The 14241-nt window shown below is 38.5% G+C and overlaps 1 protein-coding gene across 1 annotated transcript in view; it reads left to right on the forward strand.

Moving 5' to 3' along the window:
- Positions 1–14241, forward strand: part of GALNTL6 (polypeptide N-acetylgalactosaminyltransferase like 6) — a 435385-nt gene that overhangs the window by 397019 nt on the left and 24125 nt on the right. The window contains exons 7-8 of the mRNA XM_066548280.1: positions 140–257; positions 7071–7178. Coding sequence (XP_066404377.1) covers positions 140–257; positions 7071–7178 — 226 coding nt within the window. The remainder of the gene's footprint in view (positions 1–139; positions 258–7070; positions 7179–14241) is intronic.

Below are 14241 nucleotides of genomic sequence, written 5' to 3' on the forward strand. Positions count from 1 at the left end.
TGCACTGCTATCATATATGTTTATCTATGCCTTTCATAGCTTCATAACTCAAACATTCCTACAAACACACCCAGAGGGCACATACACACATGGGCCAAACATCTTCATTATTGTTTGTGTTGCTTTATTCATCCTTCAGGTCTCCTGTAATGGCTGGAGGGCTGTTTGCCGTTAACCGGAAATGGTTTTGGGAGCTGGGAGGCTATGATCCAGGATTAGAAATATGGGGAGGAGAGCAGTATGAAATCTCCTTTAAGGTAAGTCATCAAGCCACTTTATAGAATACTTCCTTGCTGGTGTTATCACGATGCTTTTATTCATCTGGGCTTCTGTCTTTTTTAACTAAAATTAATTTACTACAATACTTCTTTTCATTAGGAATTTCCACAGTGCCATAAGCAAATGCTCCAGAAGCCATATAAAAATCACACTGGGTGCAGCTCCCTCTGAAAACATGGTACCTTACCACTGTCAAAGAATGAAGTTCCACCTTTTCCCTTTTATCAAGTCTTCTCCACTTACCTTCGCTCAGATGCTGTGTTTGTGCTCAAGTGTTGAGCTCAGTTCAACAAGTCAACAGAGAACTAATCCAGCAGAAAAGAAAATGGAATAATTTTTCTGTCCAGATCAACAAGTTTAATCATCTCTGGGGATAGGGTCCCCTGTAGTCAGCTCAAGAAAATAGGTAGAAATAGAGAAATAGAGAAAGTCATAGGAGGAAAGGCTCCTTTCAATAGCAGTGGATCACTAGAGCAGCTCAGCTGCCATGAGTTGTTATCTGCAGGCCAGCTGTTCCAAAGGAAACTTTTTTAAATTGCATTTAAATTATTGTAATGGTATATGGGTCATTTCAAGTGCTCAGGTTATGTACAACCAGCCATGTTATAGTATACCTTCATATCCTGTATGTGGACATGTGTATTGAAATCAGTTACTTGGCATTTACACGTAGAGCTGAAAGTCTTGTTACTTTCTACATGTCAGACAGGTATTTTTATTAGTTTACTAACATGTCTAATTTTGAGTTTATTTCCCAGTATACCCAAAGACATAAAAATTTTACCTCATGGTGTCTACATGCAAAGTTTTGCAAGGGCTTGATAGAGTTTCCTGACTTAGATTATTTGAGTCAAATGTATTTGGATAGAGCTTGGAACTGAAATTGCAATTCAAATTTACCTCCAGGATCTTTCCAGCCTACTTCCAAACCCTGTCAGTGTAAAGCTCTTTAAATAAATATAACATGTCAGCCATGACTAATATCAGATATCTTGCAGTTGAGTTTCAGCTGCAATTAAAACAATGCTGAGGCCATTCTGTTGACTGAAATGTACAGTGTCACCCAGCACTGGTTTTCCAGCCTCTCTTTACAGGAGTTCCAAGAACTGCAAAATGTTTTGCATTAACTGGATTACTCTCGTGTTTCTCCAAATCATTTTTATACTTCAGGAAAATAAAACAGGAAGGCAGGGGAAACTCAATAGCTAGACTGTATGTTTAGAATATATTGATTTACCTTCTGTCCATTTAGATTGTTTCAGAGGCAAATATAAGTAGTTACTTGTAGCTGTCACAATGGACTCTGACAGGTCACCCATGATTTTATTATCCTATTTCAAATATTCCTTTTATTCATCATCGCAAAGAATATACTTGTTGTTCTCTCCAGACTTTGTATAGAAACCATGGTAACACAACTGGAAATTGAGATACCAGACTGTCCCAGTGTGTTTTGTTCAAGTGATAGATTTTTTTTTTGGAGGCAACTGTGGCACACTGCATCTCATTTCAGTCATATCTCCGGATCTATCTCATTAGTATATAATAACCTTAGGGTCCTTGTCCTTTCTTACTAGTGTTAAAAGAAGAAAAAAATGGTCTTTAGAAATTACTGCCAAGTAGGAGTAAATTCTTATTGGAAGAATTTAAGAGATGTAAAATAAAAAAGAAAATTGTTGTTTGGTTTGGAATAATAAAAAATTGGAAAAAATCACAGAGGTGGAAGAGACAAAGAGAAAGAACTGAGGTTTTTTATGTCAGAATCACCACAATCAGCTTGGGAAAGGTTTCTGCTTCAGCAGATTCTACTGTAGCTATAGATTGAGTTATCTTAAAACTTATTAAATGAGGACAAGTTAGCCAGACAGTTCAATTTACCAGATCTGTTGAGAAAACTTGGTAAGATAGTGGACTTGCAAATTGTTCCAAGATCAGTGAAAGTCAGTGAAAAAGCTGAATAACCAGACTGGTTCAGCTTCCTTGGCTTCACTTGAGTGAATCTAGAGATGACAATTTACTCTTTCTTAGAGCATCCACATCTATGGCCTGTGGAAGTGTTGTCGGACAGGTGCTGTGTGTTGATGCCACATCTTACTTTAATTTGCTTGGCAAATAATTATTTGGAGTACTCTGGATGGTGACACAGCCACAAACTGTCTCAAAATATGACTTCTTCATTAAATAGTTTCTTAGATTAAATTTTACATAAGAAAGCATTCAGGATTTTAATTTTTGGCAACATCAGGGCCCTTTTTATTTAATCAAAAGGTGTATGACATCTTGCTGACAGTACTCTTTGGTGTGTGCTAGACTTGTGAAAGCTGCAAAGCACTGGAGCTCACCTGATTAATAGCATTTCTTCACAATAACAAGGAAAGCCACTATTTGGGAAATCCTAGACAGGCACAGTTTATGTAGTAATCACCACAATACAGAGTAGCAAAACATACTAATGTCCTGTGTTTCCTGAACACCCTTGTGGTTGACCTTGGCTGTTTGCCAGGTGCCCAGCAAAGCTGCTCTAACCCCCCCCCTCATGTGAGTAAGGGAAAGGAAATATACCAAAAGGCTTCTGGATCAAGATAAGGAGAGGGAGAGATCACTCACCAGTTACCATCATGGGCAAAGGTGACCTGAACTGGGGAAAAAATATTTTATTACTGATCAAATCAGAGTAGGCCAATGAGAAATAAATGCAAATTTTAACTCTTTCCCCTACCCTTCCCTTCTTCTCAACTTCCCTCCCAATTTTCTCCTCCTCCTCACTCTCAGGGGAACGGGAAATGGAGACTACAGTCAGTTCATCATGTGTTGTCTCTGCTGCTCCTTCCTCCTCAGGGAGAGGAGTCCTCACAATCTTAACCTGCTCCAGCATGAGGTCCTCCAGGGGGAGCAGGTCCTCTGTGATCTCTGCTCCACCATGAACCTTTCAGGGGCTGCAGGGGCACAACTGTCTCACCATGGTTTTCACCACAGGCTGCAAGGGAATCTCTGCTCCAGCACCTGGGGCACCTCCTCCCCCTCCTTCTTCCCTGACTTTGATGTCTGCAGAGCTGGTGCTCTCAGGGATTGTCACTCCTCTCTCTGGCTGAAGTTGCACAGGAACTTTTCCCTGTTCTTAAATCTGTTATGCCAGAGGCACTACCGCCATCGCTGGTGGCCTTGGACCAGGGCATGTCCATCCTGGAGGCAGCTGGCATTGGCCCTGTTGAACCTGAGGGAAGCTTCTGGCAGCTTCTCTCAGAAGCCACCTCTATTGCCACCCTGCTACCAAAACCTGGACATGAAAACCCAGTGCAATCCTTTGCACTAGACATTCCTTAGGCATCGTAAATCATACCTTAACAAAAATGCTAATGCTGATTCCCTCTGCTCTTGAAGATAGTCATCTGTATCTACAGTTGTTTCATCCTTATCCATGCCAATACATTTTTTTTAATTCTCTTCATCCCTGTTTTCCAAAACACACCTCCAAGTTCATTAATCCCTTTCATTATCATCATAATCACTATTAATTCCCTCCACAGCTGTCAATCTTGGCAGCAGATAGGGAGTGAAGGAGCATTACCACTTGTTAGTGCAGTTGTAATCTATATAAAGGACTGACAAATGTGGAATATTGCCAGTTTTCTTAGAATTTTAGAGGTGCTGGTGAGTATTGTTGAAATACCCACAGTCATCAGTTCCTGGTTTACATGGTACCGTTTTAATATTTCCTGACAGGAAATCCCACTTCACCTCCAGTAAATGGTTTTGCAATTTTCAGACCCATTGACTGTAGATTTGCTGTCAGTGATCCTATTTTTCAATTTTTCTTTCATATAGAGGAACATTCTCACTGTGTGTAAAAGTTCACAGGAAAATATTGTTCTTTCTCCTTTTCTACAACTGCCAAATCTGTTCTTTTGGCTTATATTTCAAGAAGAGTGAAAAATCCCATAAAATTTTTATATTCTTATTTTCTACAACTTTTTCAGCCCCACTGTTGTAATACGTTTCTCCTGTTTGTAGTCCATCCCTCTTGCACAATATGAAGAGCACCAAGTTGTTGCCTTTGCATGCAATACTTTATATTCCTCTTCCACCAGTTTACAGTTTGTATTTTCCCTTCATTTCTATGTCTCTCACTGTTGTCTGTCTTGCTACTGACTCTCAGCAGCAGTATATTTCTCAATAAGTTTTGAAGCCTAATCCAAAGTCCATTCAGTACCCTCTAAATCCTTTGAATAATTTGCTGTATGTTTATGTTCCTTTTCTCCAGCAACACATCCTCCACTGCTCCAAAATCATGAGTCTCTTACTACAGTAATTATGACTACAGTGTAGCATATGGATTGGAATCTCAGTCTTGCATGCACAGTATTTACATTTTCCAGGTAGTTTCCTGGATCACTCATAAACCAGAGAGATAAGGTGGGGGAATCACAAGAGAAGGCAGAATTCAATTTAAAAGACAAAGAAGGAATGTGAAAGGAGAGTGATTCACCCAAAATCCCACAGGAGCTCTAGAACAGAGCCAAAAAATACATCTGTGGCATCTAAACTCCAGTTAGGAACAAAGCCACATAACCACAGCTTAATTTCTTTTAAAGCTTGTGTTAATGCCTGCTTTTTGCCTTCAACCATCCCTATAAAATGTTTTGCAACATTCTGTTGGAAGGAGCCATATAAAGATAAATTGTGAGATAGTCTCTAGTTGACACATAAACTCCTCTTTTGATCTTTCCAAGCTGGAATTGCATTATTTTGGTTTCATCTTTGTTTTTTATACCTCAGCTGCAGACCAGATTCATTGCTTTTGTAAGAAGGAGACAATTAACGATCCTGAGAGTTTCATTGCTTTTGATATAATTTTGCCAAATGTCCCACACCACCTGAGTTTCTTTCATGGTATGCTGGAGGTCTGTAATACTTAACACAGAAGTCATTCTCCAATTTCTTGTTTTTAGTGCGTGTGACAGAAAAATGCACATTTTAAAGACCAAGTTGCCAGAATTGATCTTCTCAGGAAAGTATAAAAAATGCTTTTAATACCATTCTGAAGCTGAAAGATAAACAGGAACAGCTGCTAAATATCCTTCAAGGCAGCCCAAGATTCATTTCAATTACCCTGCACAGCATACCTCAGGTGCAGCACAGCATTTTCAGGTTTTATATCTATCAAATATAAGCCTAACACAGTGTTATTTCCTCCCACTTGTTATTGCCTCAGCATATCTGACTGGGGTTTCTTTATTTTTTTTATTTTATACTGTTACCCTACTGCTTTAGAGGAAATGCAATATATGTCTACTGCAGCTCTCATTGCCTCAGTTAAAGTAATACTGGCCTATATATATATAAATATGTATGTATGTACATATATCTGTAATTTCTGCTTTCTTGTCTTTTAAATTTTTTGCTGGGGCTAACCTTTGAGTCACACTGCTATGCTGTCCTTTCTTCAAAGGCTAAGAAGCCTTGATTAATCACAGCAATAATTTGTCTAGCCTTTGAAATGACACCTCCTTTAAAAAACAAGAACAAATAGTAAACATAGGTCCACACTTTCACTGAGCACTGGGTTGTTTGAAGACAGCCACAGAGAGCAAATTTCCACTTAAAGAAAATACAAATGATGTAACATACAATGGAAATACTGTTAGAAAAGTAAATAACATTATTTTAATACTCTTGCTTTTACGCTATTTTACTATGTTTATGCGCGTTTTCCAGTGAATTAGCTGTCATGAGATGAAACAGGTGAGGATTTCAAGGTTAATTTAAGAGGCAGATTTTACAAAATGTTTTTTTTTTTTCAAGAAAATGATCCTTGTGTCTGCATGGCATGACTTCTTGCAAGATTGCTCTGGGTGGTAATAAGCTATTTTGGCATGGAGGCAGAACATTCATTTGAATCTCCATTCCCAATCTACCAGCGAACTTCCTCCTTAAGAAGGACTGTGCTTACTAGGAGAGTAAATGACATGTCCAGAGGCACCTACCCAGAGCTCCTGTGGCTTAGTCAATTCTGTGATGGCAGACAGTAGAGTAGCTCTCAACTCTATCTGACTGCACATCATTGTCCATGGAATTTAAGGACAAAGCCCCACTTCTGCTACTTTCAAGCCTTCCTTAGACATTTACATTAGTGTATTTAGGTTTGCTCTGTAATGAGATTAGATCCTCAAACATTTCATTATCAGGTCTCAGTTGGGTGCCGTGGCTAATTGCTAAGGGACTGTAAGGGCTGATACATAAATGATCTGTAAGAAGCAGCTATCTAAAGCACTTTGTCATTCAAGCCTTCACTCTAACCCCTATTTTCACCATTCACAGTATGAATAGCACAGTCAGTCAGGGGATGGATTCCAGGACCAGGCAGGTATACCCACTATAACACAAACGGGCAAGCACAATGAAAGTGGTCGAACTTAAACTCCCTTCCAACTTGAACTATTCCATTCTATTCCATTCTATTCTATTCTATTCTATTCTATTCTATTCTATTCTATTCATTTCTATTTCTATTATAGTTCTATTTCTATTTCCTTTCTATTCTATTTATATATATTTTATAATTTTCTTCTGAACATACTCTGCTTTTGCACAGTGAGGTTCTGGGGGGGAGAATCTGCCACATTACCATATCCCAGTTACCAGCATGCCAAGAAGACCACCATGACTGTGGGAGGGGTCAGCACAGAATCATGTGGTTTTTTCCCATACACGTTAGTTAAAATGGTTTTTTTTTGCCTCATTTGTTTCCAGGAACCATTCTTTCTTTCACTTGCTTTCTGTCTGCTTTCCAGGTGTGGATGTGTGGAGGTGGCATGTATGATGTTCCATGCTCTCGAGTTGGACACATCTACAGAAAGTACGTCCCGTATAAAGTCCCTTCTGGAACCAGCCTTGCACGGGTGAGTAATTGGGTTTTGCTGTTTTTCATTTTCATTCATTATCAGTCTCTTCATTCCTTGTGAACCAGTTTCTAGTAAACTATTAAAATGGAAAATGAAGGTTTCTTTATTTTTCTGAAATGAGATGTGCAATTACTGCAGTTATCCTGCCTTTCAGAGATAAGATTGCCAAGAATAAAATGGAAGCTTAAAATTGCAGAGTTGGACGTCTCAGCACAGAAGCACGTTTCATGCTGATTCAAAAGAACCCAGGAATAACCTAAGGCTTGTGGTTCTCAAATTGCACAGTGTTGTCAGTCGTAGTTTTTGTAAGCAGCACCAATTTGAATGCACATTTTCTTATCAGTCAGCAGAACTGGCAGAATCTCATGGAAGGGATGTTTTCTAAGGCAAAGGGACTGAGTAACAATTATTTGAGCGTCTGTCTGATTATTGTGTAAAATCTGGTTGTGGCATACAGCCAGCTTGGAGCTCTGAGAGTGAGAAATTACAAGACCTCTAGACATTTCTCAAAGACTACTGAACACATTCATATCCATGAGGGGGCTTTTTGCTCAAAAGAAAATGTTCTGTAACTTTCTGGAGATGTTCACAGGATGTCAAAAGATGGGAGATGAAGGGCACAGATGTAGCTTCCAGGAAGATACTGGTATTTATTCATGCTTGAGTTTAATCTTTTCTGGTTTAGAGGGTTTTTTTTTAATAATAAAATGGCATTAATATTAAAGTCTGCATATTGCCATAGGGTAATACTTTATGAATCATAGTTTTTTCTTAATAATGAAAATGTGGTATGAATAAAAGAATGAATTTCTTGCTTTAAGGGGGAGATATTCTCAGTTTCAGCACCGCAGGACCAGGCTTGCTGTACTAACTGCAGCAGAGAAAGGAGGCTGCCTGTGCTGCCTGCCTGCCAGCTGGCTAGACAGAAAGAAGAATTTGCATTAACAGGACATCAGTGGTACACAATTCAGTAATGGAATTAGCGATGGGGGCAAAAACTGTATTGACTAAACTGTGAGATTAATATCTTCCCCAAGTATAGCTCTATGTCCTGTCAGAATTGCCTCATCCAGATTTTTGGACTGCCTGAATGAAACTCCTTCATTTATGATATTCCCTGCAAAACATCACACAGAACTGGAAATAAGAAATTCAAACCTCAGTCTCTATTTTCTTCTGTTACAGCACATAGTATCTCATTAGAGAATATGCTCTCTCATGCACTACCTGTAGGAGCAAAATACAGTAATTCCTATTTGTGCTACTGGCATCTTGCACAGTTCTGTGCTGAACTGACTTCCATGGTGGCACTGTGAATGCCTACAACCATCAGGAAGCCACAGCCTGAAGCCTCCCTGTACTATTTATTTTAGCTTGATTTCAAGAAATCATTTATGAAATATTACTGAAAAAACATTTCTAGTTATAAATCTGATATCTCTGCCCATGCACAGACTGATTACTTTATAACTTGTGGGAAAAGATTGGTTGGTTGTATCCTTCCGTTGGGTAATTCTGTGTTGTGACAGTCCAAAACATGATGCTTAGGTAAATTTGTGACATAAAGTTATCACTAACAGAAACTTTGAATTTTCAGATTCACAGCTTCTTTCCAGTACAGTATTCTTTCCATTGCATCAAGGCTAACAAGAGCACAAGAGCATCTCTATGTTTTGGTGTTTTGGGCTATTTCAATAACTAGGCAAGAAGGAGAATTTTGTCCTTGACCCATCATATTGTGTGTAATTTTAAATCTAAAAATACACTCTTTTGCTCATCCTTGCCAGAAAAAAAAAAAAAAATCAAGGACAGATTAATCCTCAGTGTGTCAGCCCTAAATGGAGCTGTTAGCCAAAATAATATTAGGCAAATATCCACAGGAGTGGCCTGGATATTTCAACTGTCTTTGCTTTATCCTCCAAATATTATGTTATTCAAAGACTATAATCTATGCTTTATGAGTTTTTTATCAAAAACTTTGTTCTAGTTCAAATACATAATGAGTAACACACTCAAGAATATCTGGAAATATTATCCCCACTGCCAAAAGGAGTACTTTTCACTACTAAGTAGTTTCCACAATGGTTTTTACTAAATCCCTTCCTACCTTCTGCTGTTTAAAGGAGCATGCCAGAGATGCAGTTCACAAAGGAATGAGGCCAAAAAGCCCAGCTCTGATTCTATAAATGAGTGCAAGAGACCTTTGTTAATCAAGGGAGAATTTCCCCTTGTGCAGATACTGCCTAAAAGGTTGACAAATTTTCCCATCATTTTCCCCAGCAACAGCAGAAGGGAACTGGGGACTGGAATTAGGAAGAGAACAGATCTCCCAGACAAATTCAGGCACAGCCCAAATCATGCCATGGGTTTCCTTTCAAGCTGTTTCAGCTTATGTTTACCCTTAGAACATAATCTTTAAAGTGAGCATTTTAACTTCCCTTGGGATTTCACCTCTCTTTATCTTTTAGCAGTGAGTTTCAACACACAATTTCAGCCAGCTACGTAATACTTGACCAATCTCAGTATCTGCTTAGAGACCTGTAACCTGGCATGAGAATCATGTCTGCTTTAATAAATCAGAGACCTGTCAAAACCTTTGTTGCACCATCACTAAATAGTCATTATTGTACCACACATAATAGTATGGATCATGATATCAATTTTATATCTTACCTGTCACTCAAGATTGGGGAAGCTTATGCATATTGGTTGTTGTCACATCCCACATAAACTGAAAAGCATACACATATAAAACAGTTAGTAATATTGTTTGGTGGTGGAGAGCAAAATTAAAGAAAGCCGTAAACGTGTAGTTTTATAAAAAGATTCTGACAATTAAATGTAGATAAAAAGACTGAATATTTTTTGTCTGAAGATGTCTTAAAATATTGCTGCTTGCCGAAAGCAGTCAGTGTTAAATTTACAGGCAATTGCACATAAAGAAATATTAATAGGCATGCAGATGTCAACACTGATTCCACTTTTTAACCTGGAAACATCACATAATTATTCATTCATTCCAAACCTGTAAATCTGCACAAAGCTGCAGTAAATAATAACTAATTTCACCTGTTTGTTTTAGGTAAGGCATGTTTAGAAAGCAAACCCCCAGATCCCAAAAACTGCTGAATTGTTCTACTGGATTATTTTAGTTGCTTTTTGTATTTCTGATTCTTGCTTCCCTTTTAACAGTTTCAGCTAAGCCATTTACTTTTAGCAAGTTACCTATGAAACTGGACTGCAGTATATTCTTAGCATTTTCTTCTAGGTGTATCTCAATTTATTATTTATTTTCTTTAGTTTTCTATTTGCTTTTTGGGTGTTTTTTTTTCTACTTGTGATCCTATAAAAGCTGTAAGAAATATATCAATAAAATCTCATTGTTCCTTAGGATTTGCAGAGATTAACTAAGTTTCAAAATATATCCACAGAATTTCTTTTTCTTGCAGGTATTTTACACAGCATTTTAGGATTAGCCACAGAGCATTAGCACATTAGGCTTTTTGAAGGGAAGGGCAATCCCACTGAAATTCAAATTGGATGCTAACTCCACAGGGTGGTGATTCCTAACCTTAAGTTGAATTCCTCCCTGTCTGCCAGGACATGGGATCCCACAGTTTAGCTATCAAAAAAGATCACAAAGAAGATGGAGAACTAGATATTCTTGGACAATAACTACATCAAAATGGTGGTAGCTATTTTCAGGATTTACTGCATAGACTAGCACTGGAACCCAAGTTATGAGGCTAAATAAATCTATTTGAGTCAAACCCCTGAACTCTTCCAGGCTCAGCTGCTGGGATGGGCTATGGACTGTATGGGTCTGTAACACAAGCATGGCAACAGCCAGCAAATTTGTGGAGATGTTCTTGTAGTGTCATTCTGTGTTCCACAGCCCCCTCACAGCCACAGAGCTAGGGGCAGGCAGCATCCTCACTGGGACCGGAAACATCCCTGCCCCAAACTCTGCAGGTTGGCCTCATTTGAGCAAGAGGTTTAGATTTTCCAGTGCATGGATCTATTTTTGTGTACCTGGTGGAGATGCAAACTTTTATAGAGAGGATGAAATCCTGTTTGTTTTCAGATGACGTCTGTGGAATTTCAAGCTTTAGGTATTTGCAAACTACTGGCTGAAAATAAATAGGCTCTTGCCTCTCTGCCAGCTGTGCTAACTCATAGAAGATTTGTTTATATACCACATGAGCTTTGTCATCTAGTTAGAATACTGTCTTCCATGCAGATGCATTTCTTTTATGCCTGCAGACATCTCTTTATTTGGGTTGGGTTTTGCTGGTTCTTGGAGTTTTTTACATAAATATTTCTGATATGAAATCCAGTTAAGTTTAAAACACAGTTATGTGTTATAAGATATCCAAGGAGGGGAAATATTGACAAATAGCACTGTGTAAATTAAGGAGTTAGGGGAGAAAGGGAAAGGTATGAAACCCCCCCAGCTGAGGCTTAACTGATGTGGACAGGTATTAAAACCTGATCATCACAAGATTGTGGTTAATGTCCAGGAAATGTTTTATTCTTTTTCTGCTGTAGAAATTCACAGAAATGGTAAACTTTGTGTTCTGACACTGATGGAAGGATCTTTGCACAAAACTGAGAGTATCGTTTTTCTCCTTGTGAGTGCTCTGGAGTTTTATACCCTGCTGCTTCTGGCATATTAATCCATATTTGTTGGATGAGCTCCTCCAGTCACTTCATTCTCTTCTCTTCTCTGTGATGATTCATTGTAACATTATGCTACCAATATTCCAGAGGAACATAGAGTTGTCTTGACTGGATAGATCCCAATGCACTTTTAAAATACATTTTGCGTAAAACAAACTGTATATTGTATTATTTCCAGCCAAATTAAATACAGCTGCTTGTAGAGGTAAACAGGGCACCCATTTTGAATTAGCCACAATACTATGCTTCACAAAACAAAAATAGAAAAATTTAAATTGGTAAGATGTAGGTGAGGTGAAAATAATACCACTAGAATTTTACTAGAAAAAAAAAGAGATTAATCTGCCAAGATTGTTGTGTTATTCTTGGCAAGAGAACAGTAATGTTCCCTCTTACATTTCACAACCAAAATACAGTCGGGCCTCAGACATGGTGTGGTGATTTGTATTTGACTGGCATAACTGAAAGTGATTTTGATGTCCTGTCTCATGTAACAAATACCAGCTGGTGACATCCAGCTTCCTGGAAAATGTTCAGATTAAATGCAGGACAATAGGATCTCATTACAGGTTTCAAATGTTCCAGTAGTAGTTTGATATTGACAAAAGTAAAGTCTATTGATTGAGATCAGGGTCAGTTTCATGTGGTGAGATAGACACAAAAGCAGAAAAGAACCAGTTATGCAGGTGAAATGAAACAAACAATAAAACCATTTTGTTCCTTTAGAGACACCTGATAAAAATCTTTAGAACATCTGGAGAAACCAAGAACAGGAATTACAGTGTTATATTAGTTCAAGGGCTGCATCTAAAATGTTAATTGGAAAAGCTGCACCTAGAGGATGGAGGTGTGCTGGCTCACGGTATAGCTCAGGAGCTCTCTTACGAGTGCTGTCATCTCAAGCCAGCACACCTTCCACAGTGGCAAAGTGAGAAACTACCCCTCTCATATTAGGAACTAATCCAGTTAAACTTTGCTTAGAGCTTTTATTTATGGACCTGTCCTTTGACATGTCCCTGTGTCACCCTGATATTCCATTCTCATGGCCAGTGTCTGCTTTCTTCTCACTGAGTATTATCACATCTCTTGAAAATGGCAGATGATCTTACACACTTAAAAAAGGGACAGTCATTTGATCACAGAGGTGTATCTACCTTGCTCACTGAACAAAATGGCCCATGAAAAATTTTCTTTTTTCAAGTGCAGAAGTCTTCATTTGTCTCTCTCTTTGTCCAGTCAAGTTGATTTAAACTCTTTTATTGAAGTCTGCTGTGCTGGCTTTGGCTGAGATAGAGTTAATTTTCTTCAGAGTAAATAGTAGGGGGCTGTGTTTTGGATTAGTGCTGGAAACAGTGATCAATGTAGAAATATTTTCCTTATTGCTCATCAGGGCCTTTTCTGCTCTTCACACCACCACCCCCACCGAGCAAGCAGGGTGAGGAGCTGGGAAGAGACACAGCTAGAACGGCTGATCCAAACTGACCACAGGGATATTCCAGACCATATGGCATCAGGCTCTGTATATAAAGCTGAGGAAGAAGGAGGAAAGAGCGGTGTTTAGAGTGATGGTGTTTGTGCTCCCTAGTCACCATTAGGCATGAAGGAGCCCTGCTTTCCTGGAGATGGCTGAACACCAGCCTTTCCATGGGGAGAGGTGAATGGCTTCGCTTGTGTGCACAGCTTTTCCTTTCCCTGTTAAATTGTCTTTATCTCAACTCTTGAGTTCTCTCACTTTCACTCTTTGGATTCTCTCTCCCACTCCTTTAAGGAGGACTGAGTAAGTGGCTGTGTGGTGCTTACTTGTCAGTTGAAGTTAAACTGTGACATCCATGTGTCTGTGACATTGTAACTTACTGTCCTGTAGGCTATCGTTGATTAAAAATGCAAAGCAAAATCGCAGTCTTAAATGTGTGAGTTCATATAAACTTAAATAAAATTTGTCTAAATGTAAGCCCAGTGGTAAAGAATTTATTAGAGAGTAAAATTGTAACAGTGATTAAGATTATATCAAGAATGTGTAAATGAGCAACTGATGACAGCTGATGACTCAGTGTGGTTGCTGTCACTGTTATATTCATCTCACAGTTTCTTTGTGACAGCTGTTACAACCTAACATATAGAAATATGCATCTACTGAAATACCATTGGCCTTATTTATTCTCATACAGAAATTTTCCACTGAAAATGACAAAAGAGAGAACAAATTGTCAAGGGTCTTCTTGGATAGGTCCTGAGAACCTCCTCAGATGTCCACTTAGAGTCCCTCTGACTTCTTTATTTTGTGGGTCAATTCATGTAACTAGTTAATAATTACTTGATCTTCATTGAATTGTTTTTATTTAATTTTTTTCCTTTTTTTTTTTTTTCCTATTAAGAGTAA

The sequence above is a fragment of the Molothrus aeneus genome, chromosome 4 (assembly GCF_037042795.1).
Source record: "Molothrus aeneus isolate 106 chromosome 4, BPBGC_Maene_1.0, whole genome shotgun sequence".
NCBI lineage: Eukaryota > Metazoa > Chordata > Aves > Passeriformes > Icteridae > Molothrus > Molothrus aeneus.